Source organism: Mchenga conophoros, linkage group LG3, assembly GCF_057382185.1.
Source record: "Mchenga conophoros isolate Kocher_MC1m ecotype Shallow Benthic linkage group LG3, M_conophoros_male_GT1.1, whole genome shotgun sequence".
Taxonomy (NCBI): domain Eukaryota; kingdom Metazoa; phylum Chordata; class Actinopteri; order Cichliformes; family Cichlidae; genus Mchenga; species Mchenga conophoros.
The window spans coordinates 57,605,908-57,625,584 of NC_140528.1; the positions used below are offsets into that span (position 1 = coordinate 57,605,908).

The 19,677-nt window shown below is 42.8% G+C and overlaps 1 protein-coding gene across 1 annotated transcript in view; it reads right to left on the reverse strand.

The window, feature by feature from the left end:
• LOC146579723 (scavenger receptor cysteine-rich type 1 protein M160-like) overlaps positions 1–19,677 on the reverse strand; it is a 40,183-nt gene that overhangs the window by 9,435 nt on the left and 11,071 nt on the right. Inside the window, 11 exon segments of the mRNA XM_085267987.1 lie at positions 1,947–2,114; positions 2,211–2,366; positions 3,104–3,133; positions 8,761–9,072; positions 9,197–9,535; positions 9,629–9,943; positions 16,470–16,781; positions 16,906–17,229; positions 17,323–17,641; positions 17,718–18,079; positions 19,325–19,636. Of these exon segments, the coding sequence (XP_085124113.1) occupies positions 1,947–2,114; positions 2,211–2,366; positions 3,104–3,133; positions 8,761–9,072; positions 9,197–9,535; positions 9,629–9,943; positions 16,470–16,781; positions 16,906–17,229; positions 17,323–17,641; positions 17,718–18,079; positions 19,325–19,636 (2,949 nt within the window).

Sequence of the window (19,677 nt, forward strand, 5' to 3'; positions counted from 1 at the left end):
ACCGTGTTATAGTGAGGGACCACTGTAATTTTGAAGGTAATTCACAACATACCCTTTGTAAATACTAATGTATAGAAACCGTTACCAGCAATCATTCATTTTTTGTGTGGCTTTTTTTCACGGCTTGTTGACATGCTGTGTAGGTGTGTACTTGACTAGCTGATCTCGACATAACGGGGAAACATCTGGTTTGACTATTCTTCAGCTGTAGTTTGAATGCTGAACATTTGCCTGTTTAAATCATAAGACCAGTCACTATACAGAGATGTGCTTCTGAATGTGGACGATGTGTCTTCTGCATGCAGTAATGCAGTACTGCTTGTGTTGAGTGATGTAAACAACTGATCGATCTAAACTCTTTAAACGTCAAAATTGATCATTAGATTTTTTATGACACACAGTGGTGAGTGTTCCCACCTTCTGCTCTTTGTAACTTAACACGATCTTTCCGTTTTCGAGTTTTGGACATGATTTTGGAGTATATCTTAGTAGCGATTGACCGCAAAGTAAAGCTACCAGAAATGTACAACCCTACATCCGGTCTCAAACCAGGAACTTAGCATTTTCTCGTGCACAGGGTCTATAATACATACCGCTCATTATATCGCACTTCCGTTGCTCTGGAGGTCTGAACGATCTTGCCACTAAAGTGGACGCGAACGGGATATCATTGCGTGGCTCAAGCACGTGCATCATAGTTTAAACCCCTTGTTTTGCACAATGAAATACGGCCTCCCGTCTGCAGCTAAACACCCCAGTAGCTTTTGTAATAGCTTTAGCCCGGTCGGATTGGGCAGCAAAGCGCTGCTTAAATACCGCAAACTCCTCTGCTTCTCCACTTGGACCACTAGCGCTGGCCATAACTATCACTTAACAGACCCACCACACCACCATACACATACTTTTTTTCTTCTTTTTCGAATCTTCGGATCACGTGCGTGCCGAACCGTGGAGTGGGATCGGTTCAGATTATGGATCAACCGTAATCGGTTGCACCACTACAAATAATTGATTCATGAACGAACTGTAATGCTTATCTTTCGTAAGTTTTATTACTACATAATTGGTCGAACTTTATCCCTGCAATAAATAAATGAATAAATGCATAAATAACCAAGATGTTTGTCATACCAGGAGTTGTTGTTGGACATGGAGAGATACCTGTGAATGAAGATAAAAATTTAAATATTTCATTTTCTTCTCCCTGTAAAACGGTAATTTCAGTCATAATCAGCACCAGATTTAAAACATATTAAATATGGACACAAGCATTTTGCCACACATTATACTCAGTACTGGTCAGAATGCAATCAGTTATGTAAAAAATAAGTTGGTTTAAGTTAAAAACATTATAAAGAATAACAAAAAATAAACCATGATGATGATTCTAATAACAACCCTTTCACTAAAAGTCTGGCTGGAAACATCCTTGAAAGATATAATTGTGGGAGAATGGGTGGCAGCTATACACAAGAGCCACTAAAGAATGTCTGGCTTATATAATATATACACAGTTATAAAGAGAAAAATTAAAAGAACGATTTCTGGATTAAAAAGAGATTACGTTAAAATGACTTTTCATGTGAGAATGTACTAAAGATAGAGTATAACCATATATGACTGAATGTTGAAGTGGTGGAATTTCTATGTGAAGAATAACATAAAAAATGTAATGTAGTGATTTTAGAGTTTAGACTGGGAGGATGGAGATAGATATAGAGAGACGGATAGGGTGTGGCTGGACATTGGATGATTTTATGTAACCAGCATGATTGGATGTCTAGATGGGGGGAGACAGAGGAGGAAGGTGAGTAGGCACTTGGCAGAGCATAAAAAACAGAGCACCCAGAGACACTCTTTTGTATTCCCTGCATCTCCTCTAAGATGAGCAGTTCAGAGGATTGGATTTGAAAATTATTCTATTTCTTCAGCTACAAGCTGCTTACTTGTGATTGGTTCACAGAACTCTCCACCAGGAGGAAGCCCTTTGATGCATTCACAGGTTTGGGAGGTGACATTATTGCATGCACCGTATAGGCCACATTTGTCACATGACCAGGCAAACTGGTCCTCACATTGACACTGCAGTCCTCCAGTGGAGTTTGGATAGCACCCTGATTAAGACATTTAAGAGAATGACCAAACACAGCTCATAAATCATGCACCAGAGTATGAACACATTTAAATGTGACTGAGCACAAAATTCTTACATGTGGAGAAGTTCAAGTCTTCTAGTATTAAAGACTCAGTGATGGTTTGGGGGAAGGACACATTTCTCACATAGCCTCTGAATAGATCAATGAAATTTGGGGGCAGACTGGATATTGGGAAGAGCAAGTTCAAGTCTATAATAAACTTCACTGGCTCTGTAGAGGAGACAAGGAGAAAATCACAAAACTCTTTCACAATTACGAGAAACAATTTCACATATTTTTTTTATTTTTATATCACATTTATCTCTATGTCTCTACTTCTATTGAGACTTTACAAGTTAACGACTATTGAAAAAGCTGTCATGTTACAGTAATCTGTGGTAAATAGACATTCGTGCTTTAACCTCCCAAGACCCGAACTCTTTCGTGGCATGCATTTTTAATTTCTCTTTGCTATTTGGGCTGATTGGGACCTGATGAATTTAAAAACAAAGAACTATGTGATTTTTTTTAACCTGATTTTTGTTTCTGAGAAAAATGAGATCCACATATGAGGACATTCGGTTTAAATTTCGATAGAACAGTGGCAGTATAACGTCCTTGTAAGTGGATATCAGGCCCTTGTAGAGCAAAATTTAGTAATTTGGTCTAGACAACCCAAAATGTGATGTCCACATATCTGGACGCCAGGTCCTAGGAGGTTAAATTAAATGTGTTATAACATATGGTGATGTCTCTCATACACAACATATTTGTCACTACAGCTATAGAATTTTTGAAACATATTTCATAGCAAACTTCTGTATTAGGCAAATTGAAAAAAAAATCAAACATATGCACACACTTCTTGTTTTTTCTAAAGTGAATGAAGATTGGTGCCATACAATTATCCCACCCTGTTAAATTTAAAGTAAAAGCAATAATTAGAAGAAAATGGATTTTTTTCATACCGGGAGGGTTTGTTGGACTTGGAGAAATACCTGTAAACCAAGATAAAACATTTAATTATTTATTTTTAATACCCAGGAAAACAACACAATAACGGTTTACATACATCATCTTAAGAATTTGCTATTTGGACGGAAGTACAGGCCCATATCTCTTGATTAAAAAAAAAAATAGCATATAGCATCTATTGTTAAAATTGTTAAAAATAGCATCTATGAAAGAATGGATCTTTCTAAAGAGCTCACTAACTCACTAACTACAGAAGTCCAAGCCTTCTCTGGCATGAGCTCAAAGACATGAGTTTCCTTGGCTGGGCAGCTGCAGCTGATCCAATTGAACATAAATGATTTAATTTTGAAAACAACAGTGATTTTGATGCAAATTTTTATTATAATGATACAAACCATTCTGAACATTATTCCAACAATCAATTTAACAATATAAATTTGGAGGTTATTTATATCTTGCATTTAAATAGTAGAAGTATTATTATTATTGTTAAAACTGAAAATTATTTAAAAACATCAACTCATCAGTTTGAAGTGATAGCCATGAGTGAGCCTTTAGTAACAAATAGAAAATGCAGATTTTTTGTTAGGAATTATGACTCTTTTATTATGACAAAGAAATTGGTGTGATGTTTTATGGTGGTGGTGTACAGAAAGATTTTCAGTGTAAGGAAATGTAGGTCTATCAGTATTTTTGGGAAAATATACACCGTAATTGTCGGGCTATAAGCCACTACTTTTTGCACAAGCTTTGAACCCTGTGGCTTTTAGTCAGGTGCGGCTTTTCTATGGATTGTCCATGATTTTTGTGATATCGTAAGAGGATTTGTTTTGTTTTTTCCGCTGTTGTACGGCACTACGTTGCCTGGCAGAAGGATCGGGATTCAAGAGTGGTATGTTGGTCACATGTCCGTCCACCAGGCAACGTAGTGCCGTACGAAGTAGTGCGAAAAACAAACTTCAAAGTAGCGCTACGCGTTCAGCGGGAGGCGTGGATGACGAGCGGCGATAAACTTGCGAAAAGCAAGTTATGCTCAACTCCACCAGTGGAATCTGACAGCGTGGAAATGTGTGAAAACATCCATGATCACCAACAGATTTCTATGTATTCTGTATGATTTAAAGCAGTTATGACATGATATGATTTCTCACCCAATAAAGGAATATTTAATATATCAGTCTACTCTTCATTCTATCAGCAACAGTTATCACAGCTCGTACATTTGCTTTTTCCACATATACGTAAGCATTGGGCCAATTACTGCTGTAATAGCTAATAATGATTAATATAATAACTATAATATTGGCCATATTATATTTACATTACCAAAGTGAGATGACTTTAGTCTCATGAACAACATTAGCTAATTGTTATTTACTAGCTAATCTTAAATGACTGTTCAGTACAGAAATTAAGCCCAAAAATCATGTTTTACAGTCCTGTGGTCTCAGCCTCAGATACTTATCAAATCACACAGAGCTCATGTAGAAACAAATGAACAAAATATGTTCTCCTTCATTTCTGTCAAACAAAGCTGTATGAAACGTTTCCAGCTGTTAGTATCATGGTTGCTAGGCAACCTGGGCAGCGCGACGGAGGCTAGACTGTCCCATTTCACAAGCCTACAAGCCTCGCACTTTCAGCCTTAGCGGTCTTTGAGGACCATTAAGGCTGCGTACTTTAAGGCTGCAGACCCAGAATTGGGATACAGCCATGGGGAGACAACACAAATGAACCAGCAACAAGCAGAAGGAAACACTTATATACACACACAGAGGGAACACACAGGCAGGGTAGACTAGACACAGAACAGAGGGAGCACAGAGTAACATGAGGGGGCAAAGGGAACAAAACCTAGGACCTAGAAATACAAAACCAAAACACCGACAGTAATAATGTGGGAAACATGTAATAAACAATTCAATTCACTGGGTCACAGACCCAAGAACATGACAATATCATTGTTAGGTTTTTCTCTGTACAGTATGTATTATTGTAGGGTCTACCTTACAATATAAAGCGCCTTGAGGTGACTGTTGTTGTGATTTGGCGCTGTAGAAATAAAATAGAATTGAATTGAACTTGGGAGTCCCTCCCAGCTGACCAAAATCATTCCTATTTTGCTATTTTGGATGGGCCCGTGGCTGGATTGGTAAAGGGCAGAGAGCTCCAGTCCGACTCAGATGCCAGCAAGGTGGAGGTGGAGTACTGGTTTGGGCTGGTATCATCAAAGATGAGCTTGTGGGGCCTTTTCGGGTTGAGGATGGAGTGAAGCTCAACTCCCAGTCCTACTGCCAGTTTCTGGAAGACACCTTCTTCGAGCAGTGGTACAGGAAGAAGTCTGCATCCTTCAAGAAAAACATGATTTTCATGCAGGACAATGCTCCATCACACGCGTCTAAGTACTCCACAGCGTGGCTGGCAAGAAAGGGTATAAAAGAAGAAAAACTAATGACATGGCCACCTTGTTCACCTGATCTGAACCCCATTGAGAACCTGTGGTCCATCATCAAATGTGAGATTTACAAGGAGGGAAAACAGTACACCTCTCTGAACAGTGTCTGGGAGGCTGTGGTTGCTGCTGCACGCAATGTTGATGGTGAACAGATCAAAACACTGACAGAATCCATGGATGGCAGGCTTTTGAGTGTCCTTGCAAAGAAAGGTGGCTATATTGGTCACTGATTTGTTTTTGTTTTGTTTTTGAATGTCAGAAATGTATATTTGTGAATGTGGAGATGTTATATTGGTTTCACTGGTAAAAATAAATAATTGAAATGGGTATTTATTTGTTTTTTGTTAAGTTGCCTAATAATTATGCACAGTAATAGTCACCTGCACACACAGATATCCCCCTAAAATAGCTAAAACTAAAAACAAACTAAAAACTACTTCCAAAAACATTCAGCTTTGATATTAATGAGTTTTTTGGGTTCATTGAGAACATGGTTGTTGTTCAATAATAAAATTATTCCTCAAAAATGCAACTTGCCTAATAATTCTGCACTCCCTGTATCTGTAATCTTGTAAGTTCTTTAACCCTTTAAGACCTACCATAGAACCAAGTCCCCCAGAGCTTATATTATATTTTTACATGCTGTAGTGCCATTTTTGGGAGCATTTCAAGTTGCTATACTTAAATACAACCACTATAACCCAAATTTTAATAATATGTATGCATTAAGTGCATAGTAACTACATAAATTGCAAAAAAGTGCAATAAACTACAAAAAATTGAAAATCGTTTTTGTTTTTTTAACATATATTTCTAGTTAGAGAAATTTAAGAGGCTTCATAGTTTTACTTTTGAAATACACCAATTTTTATATACTGCAGGAAAAAACGAAAATAAATATTATAATGCAAATTTGCAAAAAAAAACAGCATATGCATCAATTTAAACTATTTCCAGAAGTGTAATTTGAGTTGTAAGCATCCCAGAAATGATACAGAAGGGTCATAAAGTCAAACATAACTTTTAAAAACATCAGTATAGGCTCATAAGGCCCTGAAGGTAAAGAACTACATTTCTGCGAAAATGACGTCACTTCCGGTTTCATGCAGGTAATAGTGGACATGCAATAGTTCGCGCTGACGTCTATTCCAACGTAGGAAGTGTTATGAACAGCTGATCGGATCGGCAAAGCGTGTTTCTGGAATATTATTTTTTTGTTGCTGCAAGTGCTTTTTATGCAATTTTTGCAAAGCTACATGTGGAAGGAAACCGTGACCGAGGACAAGCTGATGGCATAAGATGCAAGTACAACTCCTCCGGTTTCATGTGCAAAAAAATTATTGCGCTAGCTTACATGGTTGCAGTGCTACAGTGATTTAAAAATAGTTACGCAAAACAGAGCGTGCCCACTCCGACCGGCTTTAAAGGGTTAAACTTTACTGTATTTCTCTTTAGATCAAAGCTGCATTTTTAGAGAAAGGTTCAACATTTCCCCAATCAAATATTCCTCAGTAGTGATGTGTCATTCACTTTGTAGTGAATCAGAAGAACCAACTCCCATCAAGTGAGAGTCACCTCACCACTTTTTGTTTTTAAAAAGGTTTCTTGTGTTGCCACAGTATTGATTGATTGATTGATTGACTGATCATACTTTATTCATCCCGAGGGAAATTGGGTTAAGGCTGCCAACCGTGCCAGCGCCGTGTTACCCTTCCGACCATTACATACATTACACAAACATCACATGGGGAAGACAGGTCAGAGGGGTATAACATGGAAAAAGCACAACATGAGGAAAGATAAGGAGAAAAAAAATAACTCCCCCCAGACTGAGCTGCAATAGGGAGATCAGTTTGAGAACAGAAAAAAACACCTCTGCACATAGCACATGAAAAAAAACTCTTAATACACCAAAGAAACACATGACAAGCAACAGGGATGGGTAAAGGGTGAGAGACAGCCGATTTAGTCAGTACATCCGGGCCTGCAGCCTATGCGCTGGTCTCCTTGATCCACCGTCAGCATCGGAGGGTAATAAGCGTCGAAGGCGTTTGGAGGGGAAGGGGGGATGAGTGTACATCTGCATGTGTATATATGTCTGTGTGCATGTGTGTGTGTGTCCAGAGTTCAGCTGAGACAGTGTCCTTCGCCCTGCCAGGCTAAGTAAACAGTCTTCCAGCCAACCCAGGTGGCCTTGCATAGAATGGGAAGAACACTCTAAACACAGTCGTGTTCTTGTTTGGCTCCAGCCTTGAGGCCGCAGCTGGCACCGAGGGGGTATCCGCATGAAGTGATGGTGTTTTTTACTTTAGTGCGAACAACTCATATGAATTTCAAAGCTTTTCTAACAGTCCAACACTGGTCTCTCAATCTCCCGTTGGAGAGCCGTGAGATTCTCCATGATGTTATCAACCTTAAGCTCCGTGATGTTGTCATTCTTGTGCTCAAAGAGCCTATTCTGAGAACTTACGACCGCAGTGAGCTGCTCCAAGATTGAATCCAATGTACACTCAGAGGTCTTGTTCTGCGTATTCACAGCAGCCGTAAGCTTCTCCAAGATCTTGTAATTGCTGCACTCAATGAGCCCATTTTGAGAAACTCACGCCTCGTCCCATCGTTTCAATCCCAGTGGGCAGCCTTGTGGGGGTTTGAACAGCCGGTTCCGCTTTCTTAATTCTTCGATAAGTCAGGGCCAAACCAGCTCCGATCAGCAAGAACCCTGTTATCATGGTTCCGAATAGGTAGATATCTTCAGCACTCAGGCTCACCCAAGCCCAAACTTCTCGTTGAGAAAGGGGTGTCAATTGCATTCAGGGACCAGATGATCAAATCCATAATTCCTCTTTTAGGTTTTAGAGAACAGACTGTGAGAGAATGTTCCAGGGAAAAGTAATACAAAAAACACGAGACTAGACAAGGACATAAGAGGCTAAGCAGGGAGAGGAGGAAGAGGAGAAAAGTGCGACTGCCTTTGTCAAGAGCAAGAGTCTTCCCACACAAAATAATTTGTGCTAAATGTAAGCGCAGATATGATCTGTGAAAAAAAGTCAAGATTGTGTGTTTTGTGGTCTAAGGTTTTGTGCCCAGGGTTTCTCATTGTCTCACACATTTGCCGAGCCTTAGCAAGCACAGGAATGAGAGGCGGAGGCGATTAAAGTTTATATTAACAGGTTATTAATCAAAAGAATATCTCACCTGAACAGATGACAGCAGCATCCTGACCATGTTCACATCTGTTTGATCCAAATCCACTGTGCTGACACTCAGTTAGAGAACTTTCATTTCCTGAACAGGTGACATTGTCAAGCCAGATCTGTCCAGTTCCTGCACCAAAGTGAGCTGATTGAGGAACTTCCAGTGCCGACCCACAGTTTAACTGTCTGCAAACCACCTGAGCATCATTTAAGTCCCAGCCATCATCACAGACTGTTCCCCAGCTGTTATTGTGATAAACTTCAACTCTGCCAGAACATCGACTTGATCCAGATCCAGTTAATCTGATTGGACCTTTTAATGAAAAACATGTGACACAAACGATGTTTTAATATATGTCTCTTAAAGAAAGCAAAGATACATATCACACAAAAATACATTAACATGCAGTATGTTCCATGCCAAAAAGTGATGTCACCTGAACAGATGACACCAGCATCATAATAATGTATATTGTAGTAGTTGTAGTAGTAGTAGTAGTAGTAGGGATTTCCCCATCCAGGGTGTTGACATTCAGTTAGAGAACTTTCATTTCCTGAACAGCTCACACCACTGAGCCAGATCTGTCCAGTTCCTGCACCAAAGTAAGCTGATCGAGGAGCTTGTAGTGCAGACCCACAGTTTAACTGTCTGCAAACCACCTCGGCATCATTTAAGTCCCAGTTATAATCAGAGACTGTTCCCCAGACATTATCATGATAAACTTCAACTCTGCCAGAACATCGGCTCGATCCAGAACCAGCCAACCTGATCAGATCTAAAAGGGAAAGAACATGAAAAACAGTTAAATACAGCTTTACATCAAAAAAGACTATCTTGCAATATCATGTTGATCCAGCAGTTTTCACACCTGAACAGATGACAGCAGCATCCTGACCATGTTCACATCTGTTTGATCCAAATCCACTGTGCTGACACTCAGTCAAAGAACTTTCATTTCCTGAACAGGTCACATGATCAAGCCAAATCTGTCCAGTTCCTGCACCAAAGTGAGCTGAATGAGGAACTTCCAGTGCCGACCCACAGTTTAACTGTCTGCAAACCACCTCAGCATCATTTAAGTCCCAGCCATCATCACAGACTGTTCCCCAGCTGTTATTGTGATAAACTTCAACTCTTCCAGAACATCGAGTTGATCCAGATCCAGTTAAAATGATGGACACAGCTGAAAACAAAACACAGAGAAGATATGAAGGGGACCAAACAAACAATACTTTAAGTTTCCAGCCATAGATTCCAAGTTATAGCAGAACGGTAAACTGAAAGGTGTAATACTGTCAGTCCACACAGCTTTAACACTAATAAAACAGTCTATAAAAAGTCCAATGGATTCACTCCTGATCTACAAAGACATTCAGCTCCCAAATTTGTATTATGACAGAGTTTGTGAGGACTGCTGAACATCCACATTAAGAAAGTTGAAGCAGGAGACTTTGTTTGAATTGTTTCAATTACAAGACCTGAAAAGAACTAAGAAAACTTCAAGTTGCAGACTTTATCAAATCTTTCAGGGGTATGGTCTCCCTTAATCATGCACACACACACTCACACACAGACACACACTCACGCACAGACACACACACACACACACACAAGCCCGGTCAGCAATCTTAGTGAGGACCTTCATTGACATAATGCTTTCCCTTGCCCAGGGGTCAGCAACCTTTAACACCCAAAGAGCCACTTGGACCCAGTTTTCACGCAAAAGAAAACACTGGGAGCCGCAAATACTTTTTGACATCTAAAATGAAGATAACACTGTATATATTGATTTTTTTTTACCTTTATGCTTTGTGTGAACAACTAAAGTAAGTAAGTAAAGTTTATTTATTAAGCACTTTTCACAGACAGGCAGTCACAAAGCGCTGTACACAAATATTAAAATAAACAATACAATCAATAGACATTATACACAATGTAAAAGATCAAATGTAAATAATGTAAAGAATATAAAATACGTAGATCAACAAAAGGCTTGTTTGAACAGAAAAGTTAAACTGCTTTTTAAAAGAATCCACAGAGCAACTAAGGTGCGTTACTTATGAAATCCATGAAGTGCTAATGAGAAAATTACATTTTATTTATGTAATTAACACATTTTGAACTCTTAAAGAAATATAACAAAAGGAAAGACACCCAGCTGAACTAAAATGATCCATGTAGCAAACAAAAACTGTTGTGAGCCGCCACCCTTATATCGCCTTTGGGCTTTTGGAGCCTTGACCTGACTTTTAAAAAATAATTGGAAAAAAAGAACTATGCTGCTAAAAGATGAAAAATGGATATTTGCATAATTCTGCCTAAATATGTATTTTACCTGGTTAATGTGTGTGGCGGGGGGGCTGCAGCGCTGCTGCATGGGAGTCGGACGCACCTGAGCGGCACCCGCAATCACGCCTCGCCACCTCAAAGTCTGTGCTCTCTCTGCTGTTGCTTTGGTGTGTGTCGGGCTGTGAGCTGAAAAGCTACAGCCGGCTGTATGCGTACAACAACCGTGTGTGAAAAGTGGTCGATAAAGAGATGCTGAAAAGCATGTTGATGGAAACATCGTCGGGTCTGCCGTGATATGTATACAATAAGACTTATGGTCCCGAACCTCTGCGCACAGCGCCTGCAAATCGGGGCTGCATGAAGTCACTTTCATCTTCACGCAGGACTGTAAGCTGTCATCTGTGAGGCATGAGCGGTGTTTGTTTTTAACATAGTTCACGGTGGAGAACAGCTAACGACATAATAAGGATCAGAAGATCCATAATTGGCCTACCTGGGGTTGAAAGTCTCGATAAATGCACAGCGTTTCGGCGGGTATACTGGCTTCCGCGAGTGTGACGCTTATTTTGAGCGATGAAAAAAATAATAAGATATAATTTTATTTTTATATTTCAAAATCACAATAATCTTCCAATTTAGAACTACAAGTTAAAAAAAGAACTAAACACAAATAAAATACACTTCAGCTAAATACTTCTAATTGTCACGGTTCTGGGTCCGTTGGACCCAGTATTTTGAGTTTATTGTGTTTTGATTTAAGTTTTCATCAGGGATTGTGTTCTTGTTCTCTTGTCGTGTTATGGTGATGATTATGATTTCTATTATTAGAGTTCCATGTTTCTGTTTATCTGGGTTTACGATGTGAGTTTAGTTTCATATGTCATTTCCTGTCTGTCTCTCAGTGTCAGGTCTGCGTCTTGGTGTGGTGTTCTCATTTCCTGTTTTATTGTGAAGGTCTGGGTCTCATGTGAGTGTGTTCAGTTTTACCTTTGTCTCGTCTTGTTGATTATTCCCAGCTGTGTCCACCACCTGTGTGTAATTCCCCTGTGGTTCTCTGTGTATTTAAGTCATGTCTTCCGTCATTGTTGTTGCTGGTCCATCTGTGTATTCCACCCTGTCTCATCTGTGTATCTACCATGTCACATCCGTGTGCTCTCCCTGCTGTCCATCGTCATTCTCCTCTGCTCGTTCTCATTCAGGTTTGTGCTTTGTAGTTTAGTTGTTTCCCAGTATAGTTTAGTTCCAGCTCCATTTGCCGTTTGTATTTACTTTCATGTTCAATAAACCACCTTTACACCTTCACGACTGCCTGCACTTGGATCCTCCTTCATTTCCTCCACACGGCTCACCTCACTCGCCGTGACAGTACGGACCAGCCAGATATGGATCCAGCGGCATTCACCCCACCCACGGAGCTTCGGGACCTCATCACGAACTCCGCTTCACAAATAATCAACCTGTGGCTAGAGCATGAGGGAGAAGCATTCCTCCACGTTCTGGAAGCCAGACTGCAACAGCTGCTCACGGATTATCCCTGGCTATTGGACTCACTACACCCACTCGTGCAAGACTTCATCCTTCACGAACTTCACCTACACCCACCAGCCGCTATCGCTTCCCAACCCAGCCGGACGCCGGAGGTTTTGCCCGGCCCGCCGGAGGTTTTGCCCGGCCCGCCGGAGGTTTTGCCCGGCCCGCCGGAGGTTTTGCCCGGCCCGCCGGAGGTTTTGCCCGGGAGGAAGCGACGATCGCGCCGTCGGCGCGTCGCCCCACAGCTGGAGAATAGGACTTCAGAACTGCCGGCTGTGGTGAGTGGAAAAGACGCTCTGTCTGTTTCACCAGTTCATATGACTGTTTATACCGGGGCTGTGTTCGTTGACTCAGCTGCTCAGCCGGTAGCTCGGTTAGCTGCCCAGCAGTCACTAACCCAGTCAGCCACTCAATCATCACCTCCATTACAGTCACAGTCAGACCCAGTAGACGCCATGTTACAGTCCATAGCCCAGTCAATAGCCCAGTTGGCAAGAGATTCATCAGCCTTATCAGTTCAGCCAGCCACTCCACCTGTTACTACTTTGCTACCTGTAGCTCAGTTGCCACCAGTTCAGCAGCCTGTCCACTCACTTACCCAGCCTTTATCCTCACAGCCTCATTACAAGCAGGGAACACACTTCACACAGACTTTAACTGGTTCATTTAAACTGGCCATCTCAGAGACAGTTGCTCCCTCTAGGGCCTCCCCAGAGGTAGGGTGCCAGTCACCAGCCACCTCTGGACCCCTAGAGGTCGAGATGCTAGCACCAGTGGCTTCATTAGAGGACTTTACTGAGCAGTCTCAGCCGTCGTCCCCTGCTGAGAGCTCCAGTGAGTCCGCCCCTCTACCCCTGTCCTCCGCTGGAGGACCAGAGGGACCCATTCAGCCGTCAATCTCAGCTGGGGGGCCCGAGGAGCCCGTCCAGCCTCAAGTTTCGTCTGCTGGGGGTTCGGGAGAACCCAGCCAGCCTCATGTTTTGTCTGCTGGGGGTTCGGGAGAACCCAGCCAGCCTCATGTTTTGTCTGCTGGGGGTTCGGGAGAACCCAGCCAGCCTCATGTTTCGTCTGCTGGGGGTTCTGGAGAACCCAGCCAGCCTCATGCTTCGTCTGCTGGAGGGCCCGAGGAGCCCATCCAGCCTCATGTTTCGTCTGCTGGGGGTTCTGGAGAACCCAGCCAGCCTCAAGTGTCTTCTGCTGGGGGTTTAGGAGAACCCAGCCAGCCTCAAGTGTCTTCTGCTGGGGGTTTAGGAGAACCCAGCCAGCCTCATGCTTCGTCTGCTGGAGGGCCCGAGGAGCCCGTCCAGCCTCATGCCACGTCTGCTGGAGGGCCCGAGGAGCCCGTCCAGCCTCATGCCACGTCTGCTGGAGGGCCCGAGGAGCCCACCCAGCACCACGCCTCGTTAGCTGAGGGTCCTGGAGGACCCAGCCAGCACATCCTCACATCTGCTGATGGTCCTGGAGGACCCAGCCAGCACGTCCTCACACCTGCTGACGGTCCTGGAGGACCCAGCCAGCACATCTCTACATCATCACCTGCAGCATTCACGCCACCGCCTACAGCATTCACATCACCGCCATTCGCATCACCGCCTGCAGCGTCGCTGCCGTCAGGTTCCGCAGCCGTCCCGCTGCCGTCAGGTTCCGCAGCCGTCCCGCTGCCGTCAGGTTCCGCAGCCGTCCCGCTGCCGTCATCCACGCCTGGTCCAGCCTCCGCTTCAGCCTCTGTCTCGTCTGGTCCAGCCTCCGCTTCAGCCTCTGTCCCGTCTGGTCCAGCCTCTGTCTCGTCTGGTCCAGCCTCCGCTTCAGCCTCTGTCTCGTCTGGTCCAGCCTCCGCTTCAGCCTCTGTCTCGTCTGGTCCTCCCTCCACGCCTTCATCCACGCTTGGTCCTCCCTCCGCGTCTTCATCCACGCTTGGTCCTGCCTCCGTGTCTTCATCCACGCTTGATCCAGCTTCAGCCTCCGCTTCAGCTTCAGCTTCGCCTGGTCCAGCCTCGGCTTCGCCTTCGTCTGATCCTGCGGTTGCCACACCGCCGTCGGGGCCAGCTCGACCCGTTCTGCCTCGCCTCTGCCGGCCGTTTTCCGGGTCTCTAAGAAGGCATCATGGCCTTCGGGGACGGCCTCCGGAAAGGGTTCGTCGCCGCCGCTGGCATCGCGGCCGTCCTCCGGACCTGCTCGGTGGCCGCCACTACCTTCCAAGTGGTCGGCCTCCAGAACTGTTTGCCCGTCGCCGCCGTTGCCGTGTGCACGGTCGGCCCCCAGAACTGTTTGCCCGTCGCCGCCGTTGCCGTGTGCACGGTCGGCCCCCAGAACTGTTTGCCCGTCGCCGCCGTTGCCGTGTGCTCGGTCGGCCCCCAGAACTGTTTGCCCGTCGCCGCCGTTGCTGTGTGCATGGTCGGCCCCCTGACTGTGTTGTGGACTGGTGAACATTCGTGTTTTGGTTCTGGTTTCTCGTGCTCCTGGTTTTTTGTGTTTCAGGCCCTCCTTCCTGGGCCCCCTCCGCCCGCCCTGGCTTGGTGCTTGTGCTTTTTGTTTGGGGCTGTCGGGAGCCAGCCCTTTGAGGGGGGGTACTGTCACGGTTCTGGGTCCGTTGGACCCAGTATTTTGAGTTTATTGTGTTTTGATTTAAGTTTTCATCAGGGATTGTGTTCTTGTTCTCTTGTTGTGTTATGGTGATGATTATGATTTCTATTATTAGAGTTCCATGTTTCTGTTTATCTGGGTTTACGATGTGAGTTTAGTTTCATATGTCATTTCCTGTCTGTCTCTCAGTGTCAGGTCTGCGTCTTGGTGTGGTGTTCTCATTTCCTGTTTTATTGTGAAGGTCTGGGTCTCATGTGAGTGTGTTCAGTTTTACCTTTGTCTCGTCTTGTTGATTATTCCCAGCTGTGTCCACCACCTGTGTGTAATTCCCCTGTGGTTCTCTGTGTATTTAAGTCATGTCTTCCGTCATTGTTGTTGCTGGTCTGTCTGTGTATTCCACCCTGTCTCATCTGTGTATCTACCATGTCACATCCGTGTGCTCTCCCTGCTGTCCATCGTCATTCTCCTCTGCTCGTTCTCATTCAGGTTTGTGCTTTGTAGTTTAGTTGTTTCCCAGTATAGTTTAGTTCCAGCTCCATTTGCCGTTTGTATTTACTTTCATGTTCAATAAACCACCTTTACACCTTCACGACTGCCTGCACTTGGATCCTCCTTCATTTCCTCCACACGGCTCACCTCACTCGCCGTGACACTAATTTAATTTCCCAAACCACCCGGAGCCGCAAAATAAAGACTAAAGAGCCGCATGAGGCTCCGGAGCCGCGGGTTGCCGACCCCTGGCCTAACCGTAGCCCTTACCCTAAACCTAACCATAACCTAATTGTAACCCTGACACTAAAACCACATTTTGAGCATCAAGAATGCCTTTACAAGCCTTCAAACTTTTGAGGACCGGTTTGTGTGTTCTCACAAGTGACTGTTGGTTCTCACAAGTGTAGTAGAATAAAGATGTCGGTCCTCACAAAGATAGATATACAGGAACACACACACACACACACATATGTCAGGCTGACTTTCCCTCTCTGAAAATATCTTCCATGTCCCGCTCATAAATGTTCATTTGAAACTATTAAAATGTTCCTTTAAGGTATTTAAATGAAATCTCTAATCTTATAAGTTATTTAAAAAGTAATGTATAGCTCTCTGGATCTGAGCTGCGTTTAAAGAGAAAGATGCAAACATTTTACCACTCAAATATTCTACAGTGTGGTTCTTGCACAGGTGAGTTTGACTGTTCACACTGAATTTCATTATAAAACACACTAATAAGTGGAAGACGGAAGTCTAAAAAAAAGGTTATTTTTACAGTGTTTAACATTCATCAGATCATCAAAAGAATATCTCACCTGAACAGATGACAGCAGCATCCTGACCATGTTCACATGTGTTTGAACCAAATCCACTGTGTTGACACTCAGTTAGAGAACTTTCATTTCCTGAACAGGTCACATTGTCAAGCCAAATCTGTCCAGTTCCTGCACCAAAGTGAGCTGATTGAGGAACTTCCAGTGCCGACCCACAGTTTAACTGTCTGCAAACCACTTCAGCATCATTTAAGTCCCAGCCATCATCACAGACTGTTCCCCAGCTGTTATTGTAATAAACTTCAACTCTGCCAGAACATCGACTTGATCCAGATCCAGTTAATCTGATTGGACCTTTTAATGAAAAACATGTGACACAAACGATGTTTTAATATATGTCCCTTAAAGAAAACAAAGATACATATCACACAAAAATACATTAACATGCAGTATGTTCCATGTCAAAAAGTGATGTCACCTGAACAGATGACACCAGCATCAGAATAATGTCCATTGTAGTAGTAGTAGTAGTAGTTTCCCCATCCAGAGTGTTGACATTCAGTTAGAGAACTTTCATTTCCTGAACAGCTCACACCACTGAGCCAGATCTGTCCAGTTCCTGCACCAAAGTAAGCTGATCGAGGAGCTTGTAGTGCAGACCCACAGTTTAACTGTCTGCAAACCACCTCGGCATCATTTAGGTCCCAGTTATAATCAGAGACTGTTCCCCAGACGTTATTGTGAAAGATTTCAACTCTGCCAGAACATCGGCTCGATCCAGAACCGGCCAACCTGATCAGATCTAAAAGGCAAAGAACATGAAAAACAGTTAAATACAGCCTTACCTCAAAAAAGACTATCTTGCAATATCATGTTGATCCAGTAGTTTTCACACCTGAACAGATGACAGCAGCATCCTGACCATGTTCACATCTGTTTGATCCAAATCCACTGTGCTGACACTCAGTTAGAGAACTTTCATTTCCTGAACAGGTGACATCATCAAGCCAGATCTGTCCAGTTCCTGCACCAAAGTGAGCTGATTGAGGAACTTCCAGTGCCGACCCACAGTTTATCTGTCTGCAAACCACCTCAGCATCATTTAAGTCCCAGCCATCATTACAGACTGTTCCCCAGCTGTTACTGTGATAAACTTCAACTCTGCCAGAACATCGAGTCGATCCAGATCCAGTTAATCTGATCACACCTTTTATGTAAAAGACATAACACAAACTATATTTCAATACATATCTTAAAGAAAATACAGATGCATAACACTCAAAAATACATTAACATGCAGTTTTTTTCATATCAGGAAGTCATGTCACCTGAACACATGACACCAACATCATATGAATGTAAACTGTAGTAGTAGGTGTAGTAGTTTCCCCATCCAGAGTGTTGACATTCAGTTACAGAACTTTCATTTCCTGAACAGCTCACACCACTGAGCCAGACCTGTCCAGTTCCTGCACCAAACTTATATGATGGGGTAGCTTGTAGTGCAGACCCACAGTTTATCTCTCTGCAAACCACCTCAGCATCGTTTAAGACCCAGTTATGATCAGAAACTGTTCCCCAGACATTATCATGATAAACTTCAACTCTGCCAGAGCATCGAGATGATCCAGAACCAGCTAATCTAATCAGATCTAAAAGGGAAAGAACATGAAAAACATTATAATAAATCCTTACATCAAAAAAGACTTAATGGAAGACACAAATGAACAGACTAACTGAATGTTTTCTAACCTGAACAGATGACAGCAGCATCCTGACCACGTACACAGCTGTTTGATCCAAATCCACTGTGCTGACACTCAGTCAAAGAACTTTCATTTCCTGAACAGGTCACATTGTCAAGCCAGATCTGTCCAGTTCCTGCACCAAAGTGAGCTGAATGAGGAACTTCCAGTGCCGACCCACAGTTTAACTGTCTGCAAACCACCTGAGCATCATTTAAGTCCCAGCCATCATCACAGACTGTTCCCCAGCTGTTGTTGTGGTAAACTTCAACTCTTCCAGAACATCGAGTCGATCCAGATCCAGTTAAAATGATGGACACAGCTGAAAACAAAACACAGAGATTATATAAAGGGAACCAAACAAAGAATACTTTAAGTTTCCAGCCATAGATTCCAAGTTATAGCAGAACGGTAAACTGAAAGGTGTAATACTGTCAGTCCACACAGCTTTAACACTAATAAAACAGTCTATAAAAAGTCCAATGGATTCACTCCTGACCTACAAAGACATTCAGCTCCCAAATTTGAATATTGACAAAGTTTGTGAGGACTGCAGAACATCCACATTAAGAAAGTTAAAGCAGGCGACTTTGTTTGAATTGTTTCAATTACAAGACCTGAAAAGGACTAAGAAAACTTCAAGTTGCAGACTTTATCAAATCTTTCAGGGGTATGGTCTCCCTTGAACATGCACACACACACTTACACACACATACAGATGTCAGGCTGACTTTCCCTCTCTGAAATTATCTTCCATGTCCCGCTCATAAATGTTCATTTGAAACTATTAAAATGTTCCTTTAAGGTATTTAAATGAAATCTCTAATCTTATAAGTTATTTAAAAAGTAATGTATAGCTCTCTGGATCTGAGCTGCGTTTAAAGAGAAAGATGCAAACATTTTACCACTCAAATATTCTACAGTGTGGTTCTTGCACAGATGACTTTTATTGTTATTGTTAAGCACTTTGTGCAGCATCGGCTGTTGGAAATGTGCTATATAAATAAATCTGACCTTGACCTTGACCTTGACTTTGACTGTTCACACTGAATTTCATTATAAAACACACTAACAAGTGGAAGATGGAAGTCTAAAAAAAAGGTTGTTTTTACAGTGTTTAACATTCATCTGATGATCAGAAGAATATCTCACCTGAACAGATGACAGCAGCATCCTGACCATGTTCACATCTGTTTGATCCAAATCCACTGTGTTGACACTCAGTTAGAGAACTTTCATTTCCTGAACAGGTCACATTGTCAAGCCAAATCTGTCCAGTTCCTGCACCAAAGTGAGCTGATTGAGGAACTTCCAGTGCCGACCCACAGTTTAACTGTCTGCAAACCACCTCAGCATCATTTAAGTCCCAGCCATCATCACAGACTGTTCCCCAGCTGTTATTGTGATAAACTTCAACTCTGCCAGAACACCGACTTGATCCAGATCCAGTTAATCTGATTGGACCTTTTAATGAAAAACATGTGACACAAACGATGTTTTAATAT